This window comes from Notamacropus eugenii, chromosome 7 (assembly GCF_028372415.1).
Source record: "Notamacropus eugenii isolate mMacEug1 chromosome 7, mMacEug1.pri_v2, whole genome shotgun sequence".
Classification (NCBI taxonomy): Eukaryota; Metazoa; Chordata; class Mammalia; order Diprotodontia; family Macropodidae; genus Notamacropus; species Notamacropus eugenii.
Window position 1 is genome coordinate 9,768,016 of NC_092878.1, and position 14,186 is coordinate 9,782,201.

The 14,186-nt window shown below is 45.0% G+C and overlaps 1 protein-coding gene across 1 annotated transcript in view; it reads left to right on the top strand.

Moving 5' to 3' along the window:
- The window catches only part of LOC140514109 (myosin-6), a 46,308-nt gene that overhangs the window by 27,125 nt on the left and 4,997 nt on the right, over nt 1–14,186 (top strand). Inside the window, exons 26-36 of the mRNA XM_072624132.1 lie at nt 785–1,174; nt 3,104–3,230; nt 3,382–3,500; nt 4,436–4,632; nt 5,477–5,660; nt 6,524–6,689; nt 6,801–6,925; nt 7,806–8,114; nt 9,375–9,578; nt 12,091–12,216; nt 12,821–13,096. Coding sequence (XP_072480233.1) covers nt 785–1,174; nt 3,104–3,230; nt 3,382–3,500; nt 4,436–4,632; nt 5,477–5,660; nt 6,524–6,689; nt 6,801–6,925; nt 7,806–8,114; nt 9,375–9,578; nt 12,091–12,216; nt 12,821–13,096 — 2,223 coding nt within the window. The remainder of the gene's footprint in view (nt 1–784; nt 1,175–3,103; nt 3,231–3,381; nt 3,501–4,435; nt 4,633–5,476; nt 5,661–6,523; nt 6,690–6,800; nt 6,926–7,805; nt 8,115–9,374; nt 9,579–12,090; nt 12,217–12,820; nt 13,097–14,186) is intronic.

Genomic DNA, 14,186 nt, shown 5'->3' on the forward strand with positions numbered 1-14,186 from the left:
ATTTTTAACCAAGTCTTTGCTATTTTTGTCATTGTTTGAGCACTTCCCCTAAAAATGGAGGGCAAAGAGGGGAGAATCAATCATTGATATTGGGCGTTAAAATGAGAGCCACCAAAGTAATCTGAATTCCAGATAGAAGGGATGCCATCATCCAATGATTTAGATTCTAGGTCATGGTGGAGCAAAAAGTTCATCTCTCAGGAGTCTTGGATTCATAGGTCAGCTCTGATGCTGTGCAACCATGGGCAAGCCACTTTACCTCTATGAGCCTCAGTTTTATTATCTATAAAATGGGAACAATCCTGCCTGTACCATCTACTTCCCAGTATGGTTGGGAGAGGGAAAAAAAAAAAAAAAAACTTTGTAAACCCAAAAGTGCTATATAAATGCGTGTGCGTGTGTGTGTGTGTATGTGTGTTTGGTTTTTCCAGGTTCTAGCATTGATAGAGGATTGCCAATGTTATCTAGATGAGATCGGGCTTCATTGTGTCCCTTCTGTTCTAGAGTTAGTGTCATGGTTGGTAACAATCATGTGTCCGGATTTCTTTCAGCCTTTTTTTCTTTTCTTTTCTTTTTGGTTTTGTTTTTTCCAGGACCCTCTTTTCCAATATGACAGGTCCACTTTTTTCTGGCCCCCTCCTAAGTCAGTGAGCCTTGAGGTCCTTGAGTTGCCTTTTGACCAAAGTCATCCCCTTTCCTCTCTTCTCAGCTCGATTCCAGACATCTCCTTTTGAAGACACAACCCAGGTCTTCTTTATTCAAATTCTCTTCTCTCTGTCCCCAGGCTCGAATTGAGGAGCTAGAAGAAGAACTGGAAGCAGAGAGGACAGCCCGGGCCAAGGTGGAGAAGCTGCGCTCAGACTTATCCAGGGAACTGGAGGAAATCAGTGAGAGGCTGGAAGAGGCTGGAGGGGCCACTTCTGTCCAGATTGAGATGAACAAGAAGAGGGAGGCTGAGTTCCAGAAGATACGGAGGGACCTGGAAGAGGCAACACTGCAGCACGAGGCCACGGCAGCCGCCCTGCGCAAGAAGCACGCTGACAGCGTGGCTGAGCTGGGAGAGCAGATTGACAACCTGCAAAGGGTCAAGCAGAAGCTGGAGAAGGAGAAGAGTGAGTTCAAGCTGGAGCTGGACGATGTCACCTCCAACATGGATCAGATCATCAAGGCCAAGGTAAGAGGAGGAAGAAGAGACAGACAGACAGACAGACTGAGAGACAGAGACAGGCTGTCTGAGAGAGAAAAGAGACACAGACAGAGAGAAAAGAGGCAGACTGAGAGAGAGAGAGAGAGAGAGAAAGAGAGAGAGACAGAGACAGAGACAGAGAAGGAGAGACAAGGAGAGGAAGACAGAGAGATAAACAGACACAGAGACAGAGAGAGAAAGACAGAGATAGAGACAGACAGAGAGAGATAGATAGACTGAGACAGACAGACCGAGAGAGCCAGAGGAGAGACAGAGAGAAACAGACAGAGAGACAGACAGACTGAGAGACAGTGAGAGAGACAGAGAAAGACAGAGACAGACAGACAGAGAAAGAAAGAGCAGAGAAAGACAGACAAAAAGAGAGAGAGCGACAAAGAGATAGACAGACAGAGGCAGACAGGCAGAGACAGACAGAGAGAAGGAGACAGAGACAAACAGAGAGAGAAAAAGAGAGGCAGACAGAGAAAGCAAAAGAGAGAGATAGAGACGGAGAGACAGACAGAAAGAGAGAGAGAGAGATGAATGAAGGAAGAGAGAGGGGGAAGGAGCCGGTTTCTGGTTTGGTTTCTCTGTTTCATCACCTCTGGTTGTTTTCTTCTCTTGTCCTCTCTTTTCTTTTGTCAGTCTTTCAACAATGCAATAAACGTTTCGTAAGTGCCTATGAGGCACAGTAGCTAGTTGCTGAGGAAACAAAGATTTTTTAAAAAGTACTTCCTGCCCTCAAGGAGCTTATAATCTTACAGAAGGGATAGGCGTAGCTCTAATAAGTATCCTAAAAAGTAGAATGTGATCTAGACAAAATGTTGTAAGAGAATTCTATGAGAGATTACCTTGTCCCTCGTTGTCTTTTAGCATTGGCCTACTAATGTGGGAGTCAGACTAAATGATCCCCAAGGTCCCTTCCTTGGCACCTGGCGTTAGTGAAGAGTGATGCCACAAAAATTACTAGCTTGGGAGTCAGAGTTGGACTCGGTCTGAAGTCTTACTACCTGTGTGACCTTGGGCACATCATCTACTGTGTTTGTTCATCTGCAAAATGAGGAAGTTGAATCACTTCTAAAAGCCCTTTCAGTCTCCTTCCTGCATCTCCCTTTCTCTCTGCTTCCTTTTTTACATACATCCTTCTCTTTTTTTCCCTTAATACCTCTTTCTGCGAGGACATCTCATCCTTTTCCTTCTGTATATATTTCCCTCAATCTCTCCTGCCATTCCTTTCTTTCCAGCTATTTACAGAATGAATCCATTTTCATTTCCCTTTTTTTCTCTGGAACAGCTCAGCTGGTAGAGTAACTATACACCCTGATTCTGTGGAGCATCCTTAGGTTGATGGTTTGATTCCGGCTCAAAGGAGGTGCTAACATTATTTTATCCTAGGAGAATGGGAACCCTCAGATAGCAGGGACAATTTTATTTTTGTTTGTTTTTTGGCTTTCTAACTTCAGCACTTATCATAGTATCTTGTCCAATTTTTTTGGCCCAGACCTGAGATTTTAATCCATTTTAGGACCTCCCTCGACCAAAGCAGATTGTCAGTTGTTCTTCAATTTACAGAGTTGCCCTGAAGCATTGAGAGGTTAAATAGCTTGCCCTGGATCACTCATCCTATGTAGATGGGGTGGGACTTAAACCCAAGTCTTCCTAACTCCAAGGACTGTACTGTATTCACGATGCCCTGGGACCTCTCCTCTTGTACCTACCTAGTAGGTACTTATTAAATGACGGATGAAATGAATTCAACTGAACTTATTTCCCCACTTCTCTCATTTTTAACTATAACTCATTCTCTCTCTTCTTTCAGTTCTTTCTCAGTAGCTAGATTACTCTACTTGGTTCCCCACATCCTTAATCCCTGTCACATATGTTCATGGAGCCTTCATTTCTCCCTATTACTCACAGACGAACCTGGAGAAAGTGTCTCGGACTCTGGAGGACCAAGTGAGTGAGTACCGGACAAAACTGGAAGAGGCACAGCGTTCCCTCAATGACTTTACCACGCAGAGAGCCAAATTACAGACAGAGAATGGTGAGTGTCCTTCCCTTAGGTCCTTCTCTGCTGCCACTCTTTTCAGATTATTTCGTACCGCTCTCTGACCCTAGCCTTCCCTGTGCTATGGTTATTGGCTAAGGCTTACTCCTTACCTCACATACAAGAATCTTCGCTCCTTCTGCTCTAGGTGAGCTGATTCGTCAGCTGGAGGAGAAAGAAGCACTGATCTCTCAGCTAACCAGGGGAAAACTCTCCTATACCCAGCAGATGGAGGACCTAAAGAGACAGCTAGAAGAGGAGGCCAAGGTAAGTCCAGGGTGGGAAGAGGATTTGGAGACGCATAACTGGTGTTAGCCAAGAGAGACTGACCCTAGAAGATTAGGGGTAGACTCTTGAGGCTACAAGAATACACTAAGTGGTTAAAAATAACAAGAAAAACTACAAACACACAAGGTCAGGAGACCTTGTATTCTAGTTCCAGACCTAGTGGCTGTTAGCTGTGTGACCTTGGGCAAATTGGACCTCTCTCACCCCAGTTTCCCCATCTACAATAATAATGCCTTATGTATGTAAGGCTGTTACAGCTCATGAAGCACTTTCATATACTTTGTCTCATTTAACCCTCACCAAAAGTCTGAGACACAGGTAATGAGTTATCCACAGCTGACAGATGAGGCAATGAAGGCTGAGAGGGGTAAAGTGACTTATTCAGAATTAGACAGCCAATAATCCCCAGAACCAGGATTAGAACCCAAGTCTCTTTACACTCTAGGTAGGAAGATGATGTAATAGAAAAGTACCTAACTTGGGGTTAAAAGCCCTGGGTTTATTCCCTGCTCTTCTACTTACCAACTGTATGGCCTTCACTAAATTTGTTTTTTTGGAGGCAGTCGGGTTAAGTGCCCAGAGTCACAATGGCTGAGTAAGTGTCTGAGCCTGAATTTGAACTGGAGTTCTTCTGACTTCCAGAGCCAGTGCTCCATCCACCTAGCTGCCTCACCACCGTATCATCTTGAATAAATCATTTAACCTCTGTTTCCTTATATATAAAATGTAGGAGTTAGAATAACGACTTTCAATGTCTCTGCCAGTTCTAAAATTCTCTGGTTCTCTGAGTTTCAGGTCAGGAGTAGAGATTACAAATTGGGACAGAACTTGGAGGATTTGCATGTACCTCCCCACTAGAAAAGGTATTCTTAGTACACTTTGGTACATTTCTCCCCACCTCTGCTTTCCCATAGGCAAAGAATGCCCTGGCACATGCCCTGCAATCCTCCCGGCATGACTGTGACCTCTTGAGGGAGCAGTATGAGGAGGAGACCGAGGCCAAGGCTGAGCTCCAACGTGTCCTGTCCAAGGCCAACTCGGAGGTGGCACAGTGGAGGACCAAGTATGAGACGGATGCCATCCAGAGGACTGAGGAGCTGGAGGAGGCCAAGTGAGTTCTTTAGTCTCTCCTAACGCCACCACACTGGTCACCAAATTCCTCTCAGCTCTGGATCGAGCCTAGGATTCCTAGCAAATGGAAATGCAGTGAGTGATGTGGAGGAAGAAGGAAAACTACAGATGGGGGATTCTGGGAAGAGACAGGAGGTCAAGGCTGGGAGGTCCCGACTCCAAGCTGGATGTGTCACTTGTGGTTCTGCCATGGCTCATAGACTAAGTCCCTCCCAGTCCTCCAGGAGAACTCACCTGCCAGAAAAGGCACAAACATCTCAATTTAAAACAATAGGGAGAGTGTCTGACTGGGAAGAAAGGGTACAAGATAGGAGGGTGATTACAGGATGAAGGAGAAGACGAAGTAAGGGGAAACAATAATGGAATCCTCCAAAGAAGGGAAAGGGAGGTCCTCTGGAACCATCCCAATCAGGCAACGTATCCCCAACCACCTGCCCCTCCCTTTTGGCTGGCCCTAGCCCACTTCCTGTGACAGGCGAGCTTTTGGCCCGGATTATACCTGATGCACGTGTATAAGACGAGCAAAAAGCTTGTTGGTCGGAGGACCCTTCTTCGGCCTAGGTAAGTACCCTGGGGGAGGGGCTGGAATCAAGGTACCTCCAGTCCTAGTATTGGTCCTAGGCACTGGATCCCTCTAGAATGGAAATCTCGGTAACTTTGATTCTGGAATACTAGTTCTCCATATCTCTGTTGTGTGTTCTAGGTTATTGTAGAAAACTGGCTTAGTTCCTTTAGATGGCCTTGTAGCCCTAGTCTTTTCATCAGGGGCTCACACTGCTCCTTCATAGATTTATTTCCACTCTTTTCCCCTCTGCCTCCCCCAGGAAGAAGCTGGCCCAGAGGCTGCAGGATGCAGAGGAGGCTGTGGAGGCTGTGAATGCCAAGTGCTCATCCCTGGAGAAGACCAAGCACCGATTGCAGAATGAAATTGAGGACCTGATGGTGGATGTGGAACGGTCCAATGCTGCTGCTGCTGCTCTGGACAAGAAACAGAGGAACTTTGACAAGGTGAGGACAGGCAGAATGAGGAAGGATTGCCAGAGGGTCAGAGGACTCATCCAGTACAAGCCTTAGAGCCTGAAGGGAAGTTGAAGGACATTTATAACAACTTCTTCATCTTACAAAGGAAGAAATTAACTTGCCCAGCGTCATGCAGGTAGCAGGTTGCAAACCCAGGTTCAGTTCCAGGTGCTAGAACAAGAGGCTGGTGTAGAAAAGGAAGAGAAAGCTAGATAAGAGTCAGAAGGGCCAAAGAAGACCATAGAGAAGCTGAGTGATTCCCAGAGGCAAAAGCATGGAGGAGGCAAAGAGAGAGATTTGGGGAGAGGAAGCCAAGGGGATGGGGAGATGGGAGGCTAGGAATGCCAGGAAGATGAAGGCAAGGAAGGTGAGGATGTAGAAGAGAAATGGGTCAGGGAGTGGATATAGAAGGAGGCCCCAGAAATAGGGCTGAGGGGAGTGGAACCTAGAGAACTTGTTGAGTGACTTATTCCCCATCCTTGGCCCTTGATAAGATTCAGAGAAACTTGGACAAGGTGTGGAAGAAAAGGAGGGGGAAAGGGGACTAGGAGAGAAAGATGAGGAGGAAGATTAAGATGGGGGAATCCAAGTAGAGAGATGAGGGAGAGGAAGAAAGAGGAAAAGGCAAGAAGGAGAAGGGACATGGTACAGGAAGAAGGTGAGAAAGAAAGAAAGATAGCATTAGAGGGGCAAATGGAAGAGAGCCATTTGTAGTAAAAGGGCCAGACTCTCCTGGGGATGAAGGAGACAGATCATGGAGCCTCCAGCCCAGAACCCTTGGGGTGGAGCTGACAGAACAGCAGGAGCCAGCCCTGGGAACCTGTCGAGTGACCTGGTCCATCTTTGTCTAGATCCTTGCCGAGTGGAAGCAGAAATATGAGGAGTCTCAGTCAGAGCTAGAATCATCCCAGAAGGAGGCTCGTTCCCTCAGCACAGAGCTCTTCAAGTTAAAGAATGCCTATGAGGAATCCCTAGAGCATCTGGAGACCTTCAAGAGAGAAAACAAGAACCTCCAAGGTGAGTCAAGGAGGAGGTAGCAGTAGCTGGGGAAAGTGTTGGAAAAGGGCAGCAACCGTGTGAAAGTGAGATCACAGTCCCTGAGGCTCTCCCATTTCTCCCCTCCCTCAGAGGAAATCTCAGACCTAACAGAACAACTGGGAGAAGCGGGAAAGAACATTCATGAGCTGGAGAAGATCCGGAAGCAACTGGAAGTTGAGAAATTGGAGCTTCAGTCAGCTCTGGAGGAAGCAGAGGTGAGAGAGGGGATGATTTCTGCTTTCTCTCCCTTTCTCCTATCTCTCTATTCAGCCCTCCCTCACTCAAATCAAAGTCATGTCATCATCTTGATGTCATGGTCCTCTTCGAGAACACAGGGCAAACACAACCTCTCTATCTCACCTCACCCCCACCCGCAGGATGGAAGGGAAACCATTTCAGGCTAACTGCTCGATCCATTTGTTAAGATCTGTCTCCTCCTTTGGCCCCATCATGGTAATGTTCTCTCCCTTCCTCTCAGATTCCACTTCCTTATACTTTAAGAAAAAGCATCTCCCTGCATGTTTCTCCCATGTCTCACCTTCCTCAGGGATGCCCCAGAACAGCTATGTCGAGGTCCCATATTCTACATGGTTGCCTCTAAGGAAAAGGTGATAGAGACTTGCACTAAGGAAAACACCGTGAGCTGGGTCCAGGGGATGATTTTTAAAACAAATTCTATCAGAGGCAATGAAGAGTAGTGCACTTTATATAACGATGAGTGGTTACAACACACTGCACAGCCATATTCTCATTTGACAATCGTGACATCCTCTGGGAAGTAAATTGGGCTGGGTTTTTTTTAATCCTTGCTTTACAAATGTGAAAAGTGAGGCTCGTAAAGTTAATGGAAGAAATGGCACTAGAATCCGGGGTTCCTTCTCTACGAGGGCTGCTTCTACCACATCGCTTTTTCTAGGCAGCATATTCCTCTGCTCTACAATCCACATCTCCTTACCTCTTTATGTCCCTCTTGCTGTTTCCATCAACCTGTAATTCCTTATGTGTACCATTGCTGTCTATCCCTCTCTCTCTTAACATGCCCCTTTCACATCAAAAGGGGGGTTTTTAGCTCCTTTCTCCTCTCCATCCTCCCAGGCCTCCTTGGAGCATGAGGAGGGGAAGATCCTCCGGGCACAGCTGGAGTTCAACCAGATCAAGGCAGAGATTGAACGGAAGTTGACAGAGAAGGATGAGGAAATGGAACAGGCCAAGCGCAACCACCTCCGGGTGGTGGAGTCCCTGCAGACCTCCCTGGATGCTGAGACCCGCAGCCGGAATGAGGCCCTCCGGGTGAAGAAGAAGATGGAGGGAGACCTCAACGAGATGGAGATCCAGCTCAGCCAGGCCAACCGGATGTCCTCTGAGGCCCAGAAGCACTTAAAGATAACCCAGGGGCATCTAAAGGTAACTGAATGAAAGGCTTAGCAGAAAATGAAACTGAGGCCTCTGGGCGAGTGAGGAATGATAATAGCTGGTATTACTGAGTGCTTTAGGGTTTTCAAAGTACTTTAAGTGTATTATCTCATCTGATTATCACTATAACCAAGGGAGGTAGGCGCTATTAGTATCCCCATTTTACAAATGAGGAAATTGAGGCCAGGAGGTTACATAATTTACTGATGTCTCACAGATAGAATCACATTTAGAATCGTAATTGGTGGAGGCGGACTTCAAACTGGGGTCTCCTCTACTCTAAGACCAATATTCTTTCCCCTTTACCATCTGACTGCATTTGTTACCTACACAGTAGGATAGCAGATTGAGGAAGACAGCAGAAGGGAAAAGAGAAATAAAGGCTAACAAGATTAACATATAGGTGACTGGATACTATCCAAATTGGATCTAGACAACGTCAGTAGAGAGCTAGGGGAAAAAAGGGATCCAGGCTTGAATCCTGGGTCTCTGGGCATCTGTTTTCTCATCTATAATATGAAAGAGTTGGATGACAATGTCTCAGGTCCATTCGGAATATATTCTGGTTCTATCCATTTTGCAGGCTGACTAATTGGTCTTCAGGCTCACTGACAGATGAAGGGATATGAACTGACCACGCTGCGTTATAGAATCAGCTCAGCAAAGATGGGAATGTATGACAGGAGGGCCAGCACTTAGAGAGGGGCAAGATTTAGATTTGGAGGAAAACTTAGAAGTCATTTAGAATTTCAATGAATGAATTAATTAATTAATAAGTATTTCTTTTCTCTTCCTCCTACCTCCCTACCCCCATGGGGGGAGGGGGAAAGCTCTTGTAAGAAATAAAAATGATCAAGCAAAACAAATGTTCACAAATGCATGTATGTCCTAGAGGTTATTTGAGCCAAACACCTCTTCACAGATATTAAACCGAGGCCTAGAGAGGTTAAGTGTCTTACCCATGGTCACAGAAGTAGTAAGTAATAGAGCCTGGATCTCTGCCTCAAAATCCAACATCCTTTCTGATGAACCATGATTCCTATCTCTCCAGGAAATATTGTTTTCCATTATCAAGCCACAGGCTTCTCTCTCACAGCAGAAGAGAGTGGTGGGAGTGGTCAGTAACAGAGAGAGGTTTGGGACAGCCTGCTCCATTGTGGTTCATTCATCCTTCATTTTCCAAAGAGGACCAATGATGTCACGGATAATAACTTCTGTGTGAATTGGATTTAAGTGCCCTCTCCCCTACAGGACACCCAGATCCAGCTGGATGACTCCATCCGGGCCAACGATGACCTGAAGGAGAACATTGCCATCGTGGATCGAAGAAACACCCTGCTGCAGGCAGAGCTGGAGGAACTTCGAGAGGTAGTGGAGCAGACGGAGAGGGCCCGGAAGCTGGCTGAGCAGGAGCTCATTGAGACCAGTGAGCGGGTGCAGCTGCTCCACTCCCAGGTCAGAGGCTCACTATGCAGGTGAAAACCTGCTGGGTATCTGCACCCAGAGCAACCACGACACAGTTTTGGTTTTTTGCGGGTTTTTTTTTTTTTACTGAACATTTATCTAGTACCCAGCAGGTTACCTGCTATGGAAAGATGGAAGTTTAAAGTGTTGTTATACCTCCTGCCAAACCAGAGTCCAGGTAAAGCGAATGTCATGGTGCTGCTCTTTTAGGGAAAGCGTCTAATTTAGAGATGTACTCTAGGATAGTTCTTTTGGTCCAGTTTTTATAATGTCATCATCTAAAAGTTAGAACTCATAGTTCTTTTTGGTTTACAAAGCACTTCCTTCACAATCATTTTGTGAAGTAGGTGGTATCCGAACCAGAATCATTATCCCCATTTTATAGATGGGGGAGCTCATGCTTTGAACTGAGATTCAAACCCAAACCACTTGACTTCAGGCCTAATGTTTTTGTTTTCATAATATACAGCGGAATAGCATCTTGTGCAGAATTTAAGATCTAAAAGTCAACATGTAAGATGAAAATTATATATAAAGAAAACAGAGCTCCCTTCAATTAGCTGATTCTGAATTTTACCTTATCAGAAGGCTATACAGCTTTGGCAAGAGGGGGGAGCTAGAGCTAAGATTTGAGCAAGGGCTATCTCACAAAACATTGTCATGCAGAGGTACATATTTACTGTTTGGATCTTCCAGGTAAGCATTGAATGCCTTTTCAGTCTTCCCTCATGCCCTTTCAATTAGCCAGAACTGTTTTAACTTTCTTATTCAGATAGAACCTAACTTAATAGGGGAATACCTCCCACAAAACCCAATGACCACAATCCACCTGGCATCAGGAATGTATTTACTATGTGAAAGGGGTTAAACTATAGGAAAGATGCTTTTTTTCCAGTGTAACAGTTCTAAACAAACAGCAGCAGCACTTTCCTCTACCAGTTCCAGAGGATCATAGATTTAGAAGGAAAGTTAGAGGCCATTGAATCCAATACCCTAATGTTATAGATAAGGAAACTGAGATACCTCAGTACCTCTGTATCTTTGAAGGTGAGGGACTTGGCCAGGGCCACAGTTAGTATTTGAGATGACACGTGAATCCAGGTTTTTTTGATTCCAATTCCAGCATTCCATCCTCTACTCCAGGCTAGTTCTTTCCCCACAAGGATAATCTGGACTCCCTGAGAGCATTTCCCACATCCTCAGGCTCCCAGATAATAGGAGGTACCTGCCAAGTGCTTGTGCTGCAAGTCTCTTCTCAGGCCTGGGTGTGACCTGGGATTTACACACTCCCTAGACAGCACAATTAGGGGAGAAGGTGGTTGATTAAAGCAAGGCTGTTAAGGGAGGCAAGGTTTAGAAAGCCCCAGGAACTTTCACAGCCTAGCTGTGATATGAACTGCACCATGACCACTTGGTTTGGCTGGGCTAAGTATAGGAGACCCTAGGGAAAGAGATCAGGAGGGAGCAGCAGGGCCACAAGCCAATGGAGTTGGATTCATTTAAATCAAATACATCTATGATTTGACAATAATGTAGCATTCCACTTAAGATGATCATCTTAGACTTGGGTCCTAGAAAACAATACGATATAGTGGAAAGAGCGTTGGAGTTGGACCCAAGGGACCTGACTTCCTATTCTAACACCACCCCTTACCACTGCTTTATGACAATGAAAAAGTCAACTAATGTCTCTGAATCTTAATTTCCTCACCTACAAAAGAAGGATAAGAGTGCTCACAATCTCTACCTCGAAGGTTTGTTGTTAGGAAAGTACTTTGTAAACTTTGAAATCCTGTTGTCATGAGGAGTTCACCAGTCTAATAATCTGAAAAATAATACCGTTTAATCAATGGCTTAGTCCCTTTCTAACTACTAGTAAAGACAGTCCTTCCTCTTAGTACCAAAGCATCCACTACTCATTCATTTATTCTTTCTGTCCCTGTAACACAGGACATTTCCATAAAGTTGCTTCCATGCAACTGAAGACTAGCCCATCTCCCTTCAAACTTTACTGTTCATTCCTGTCTATCCCTCTAACAGTATCAACATGTTCATATCGAAACTAGAATTTAAAACTCCAGGCTCTCTTCTATGTAAGGTCTTTCTCCAGTGATGAGTCAACTGAAAGAGCAATCTAGAATCGTGGTGCCAAACTCAAACAGAAATGGGACCACCAAACCATGAAAATGGATCCCTGAAGGCCACATGTTGACTTGGAAAACCACATATTAACATTATCTATGTTTTAAAGTACTTTAATTTATTTTGTTAAGTATTCCCTAATTACATTTTAATTTCACTTAGGTGCACTCAGTAGTGCTGAGTTAAGCCACACTCTCCAGTTCAATAATTCTGACCTAGAAAACATTCAAATGTCCTCAAAGACTTTTCACAGGAGAAATGAAGAAAGACACCTATACACAGAAAAAAAAAACGGCCTGAAACCATGACTTGGTCAGAAAGCTTTAAATCCTCTTCCTTCTTTTTGCCTCCCCTGTTCTAGAACACCAGCCTAATCAACCAGAAAAAGAAGATGGAAACAGACCTGTCTCAACTTCAATCAGAAGTGGAGGAATCATTGCAAGAGTGCAGGAATGCTGAGGAAAAGGCCAAGAAAGCCATCACAGATGTGAGTTACCAGCTTTGTCCTCTTGCCTCCTATATTTCCTCCTGGTTCTGGGGTAAAGAGGCAAAAATGGCAAGACTGAACCCAAATTACCATAACCCTAATTCAAATGACTAGAGGGACTGAGGAGAGCGGAATCCAGGTCAGTCAAATAATTATGGATCAAGGATCTCATAGTTTGGAAAGACCTCAGAGGTCACCTAGTTCTACCTTTTATTAAGTTGGGATGTTTTGTGCTATCTCCCCAAGAAGTAGTCATCCATTCTCTACTTCATGACCTTGAAGTAACCACCATATCTCCAGTGTCAACCTATATTTCATTTTTGGACATATCTCTTAGTTGTTGGGAAATTTTCCCTTAAGCTAAGCTGACATCTGACTTTCTAAAACTTTCACCCACTGTTAAACAGTTTTTTCCAGTAGGGTCATGCAAAAGCAAGTCTAACCCCACTGCCAAATGATAGCTCTGTCATCCAATAGGTCCAGGCCTCTACCTTAACTCCAGGGTGAGACCAAATGTTTTGGGGAGGCAGAGGATAGAACATGAAATGTTGGTGATCCTTGAGGGAGGGTCTTAGTCAATCATTTTGCTCTTCCCACATATTAGGCTGCCATGATGGCAGAGGAGCTGAAGAAGGAACAGGACACCAGTGCCCACCTGGAGAGGATGAAGAAGAACATGGAGCAGACTATCAAGGACCTGCAGCACCGGCTGGATGAGGCCGAGCAGATCGCCCTCAAGGGGGGCAAGAAGCAGGTGCAGAAGCTTGAGGCCCGAGTGCGGGAGCTGGAAAATGAGCTCGAGTCAGAGCAGAAGAGAAATGTGGAATCGGTCAAGGGCATGAGGAAATGTGAGAGGCGCATCAAGGAGCTCACCTACCAGGTGAGAACACACAGGGAGCTCTAATTCTCAAGATGGCAACTGTAGAAACCCATCAGAGCATCTCCCTATAGAACACAAGACCCAGTTAACACCCAGTTAGAGCCACATACAGGTCACTATGACCCAAGAGGCTAAAGCTAGAGCTAGTCTTTCAGGAATGTCACTCACCTTCACTGTCTCTAGAATCTACTCCTTCATAGAGAAGCTACATATATAATTACAATAGATAGACAGATGCACGGATGGATGGATGGATAGATGGAGGATGAATGGATGGATGGATGGATGGATGGGTGCATGGTGCATGGGTGGATGTGTAGATGCATGGATAGATAGATGGATGGAGGGATAGAGCATTTATTAAGTACTTACTATGTCCCAGGCACAGTACTAAGCTCTAGGAGTACAAACAAAAGAAAGCCATATAATCCCTGCTCTTAAGGAGTTCATATTCTAATACCAGAAGACAAACACTCAAAAGAGAAATAGGTAGCTAGAAAGCTGGAGGTGGAGAAGACATGATATGTCTTAGAAGTGTGATAGAGACCCAGAACTGAGAAAGATAAGACCAACATTGGCTTCTCAAAACCCAGGGTGACTCCAGTGGTAGAATCCCTTTCACATGTAGGGAGGATGACCAGTTTGCAGATGATGACACAAGCGGTCAAGCACAACGTACCTGGCCAGAGATGTTCTGGAAGTACTCTAAAGCCTAGAATTCCACAAATGTTTTACTACATGTATTTCTCTTTCCTAGACCTATTTTCCTGAGAGTCCTATTAATTAGTATCACACCAGGTTTATGCATGATTCTCATGGTTACCACGAATGCCTTAATGCCACATCTGGTTGAGTAACACATCCCACTTTGCACTTGCTTCTCAGGGGGAAGGGAGGGGCTTTGCCAGGTTGAACAATAATTCAATGAAAGACAGCAGTTACAGAAAATTCTGAGACAACCCAAAAAGTTATTTTGTCAGAGGAAGAGCTTAGAGAAATAAGATCTAGACTCTCTCTAGGCCTTTTTCTGTGAAATTCAAAGACCCTCACCTTTGTCTCACGTAGTCTCACCTCATGCCCTGGAGGCAAA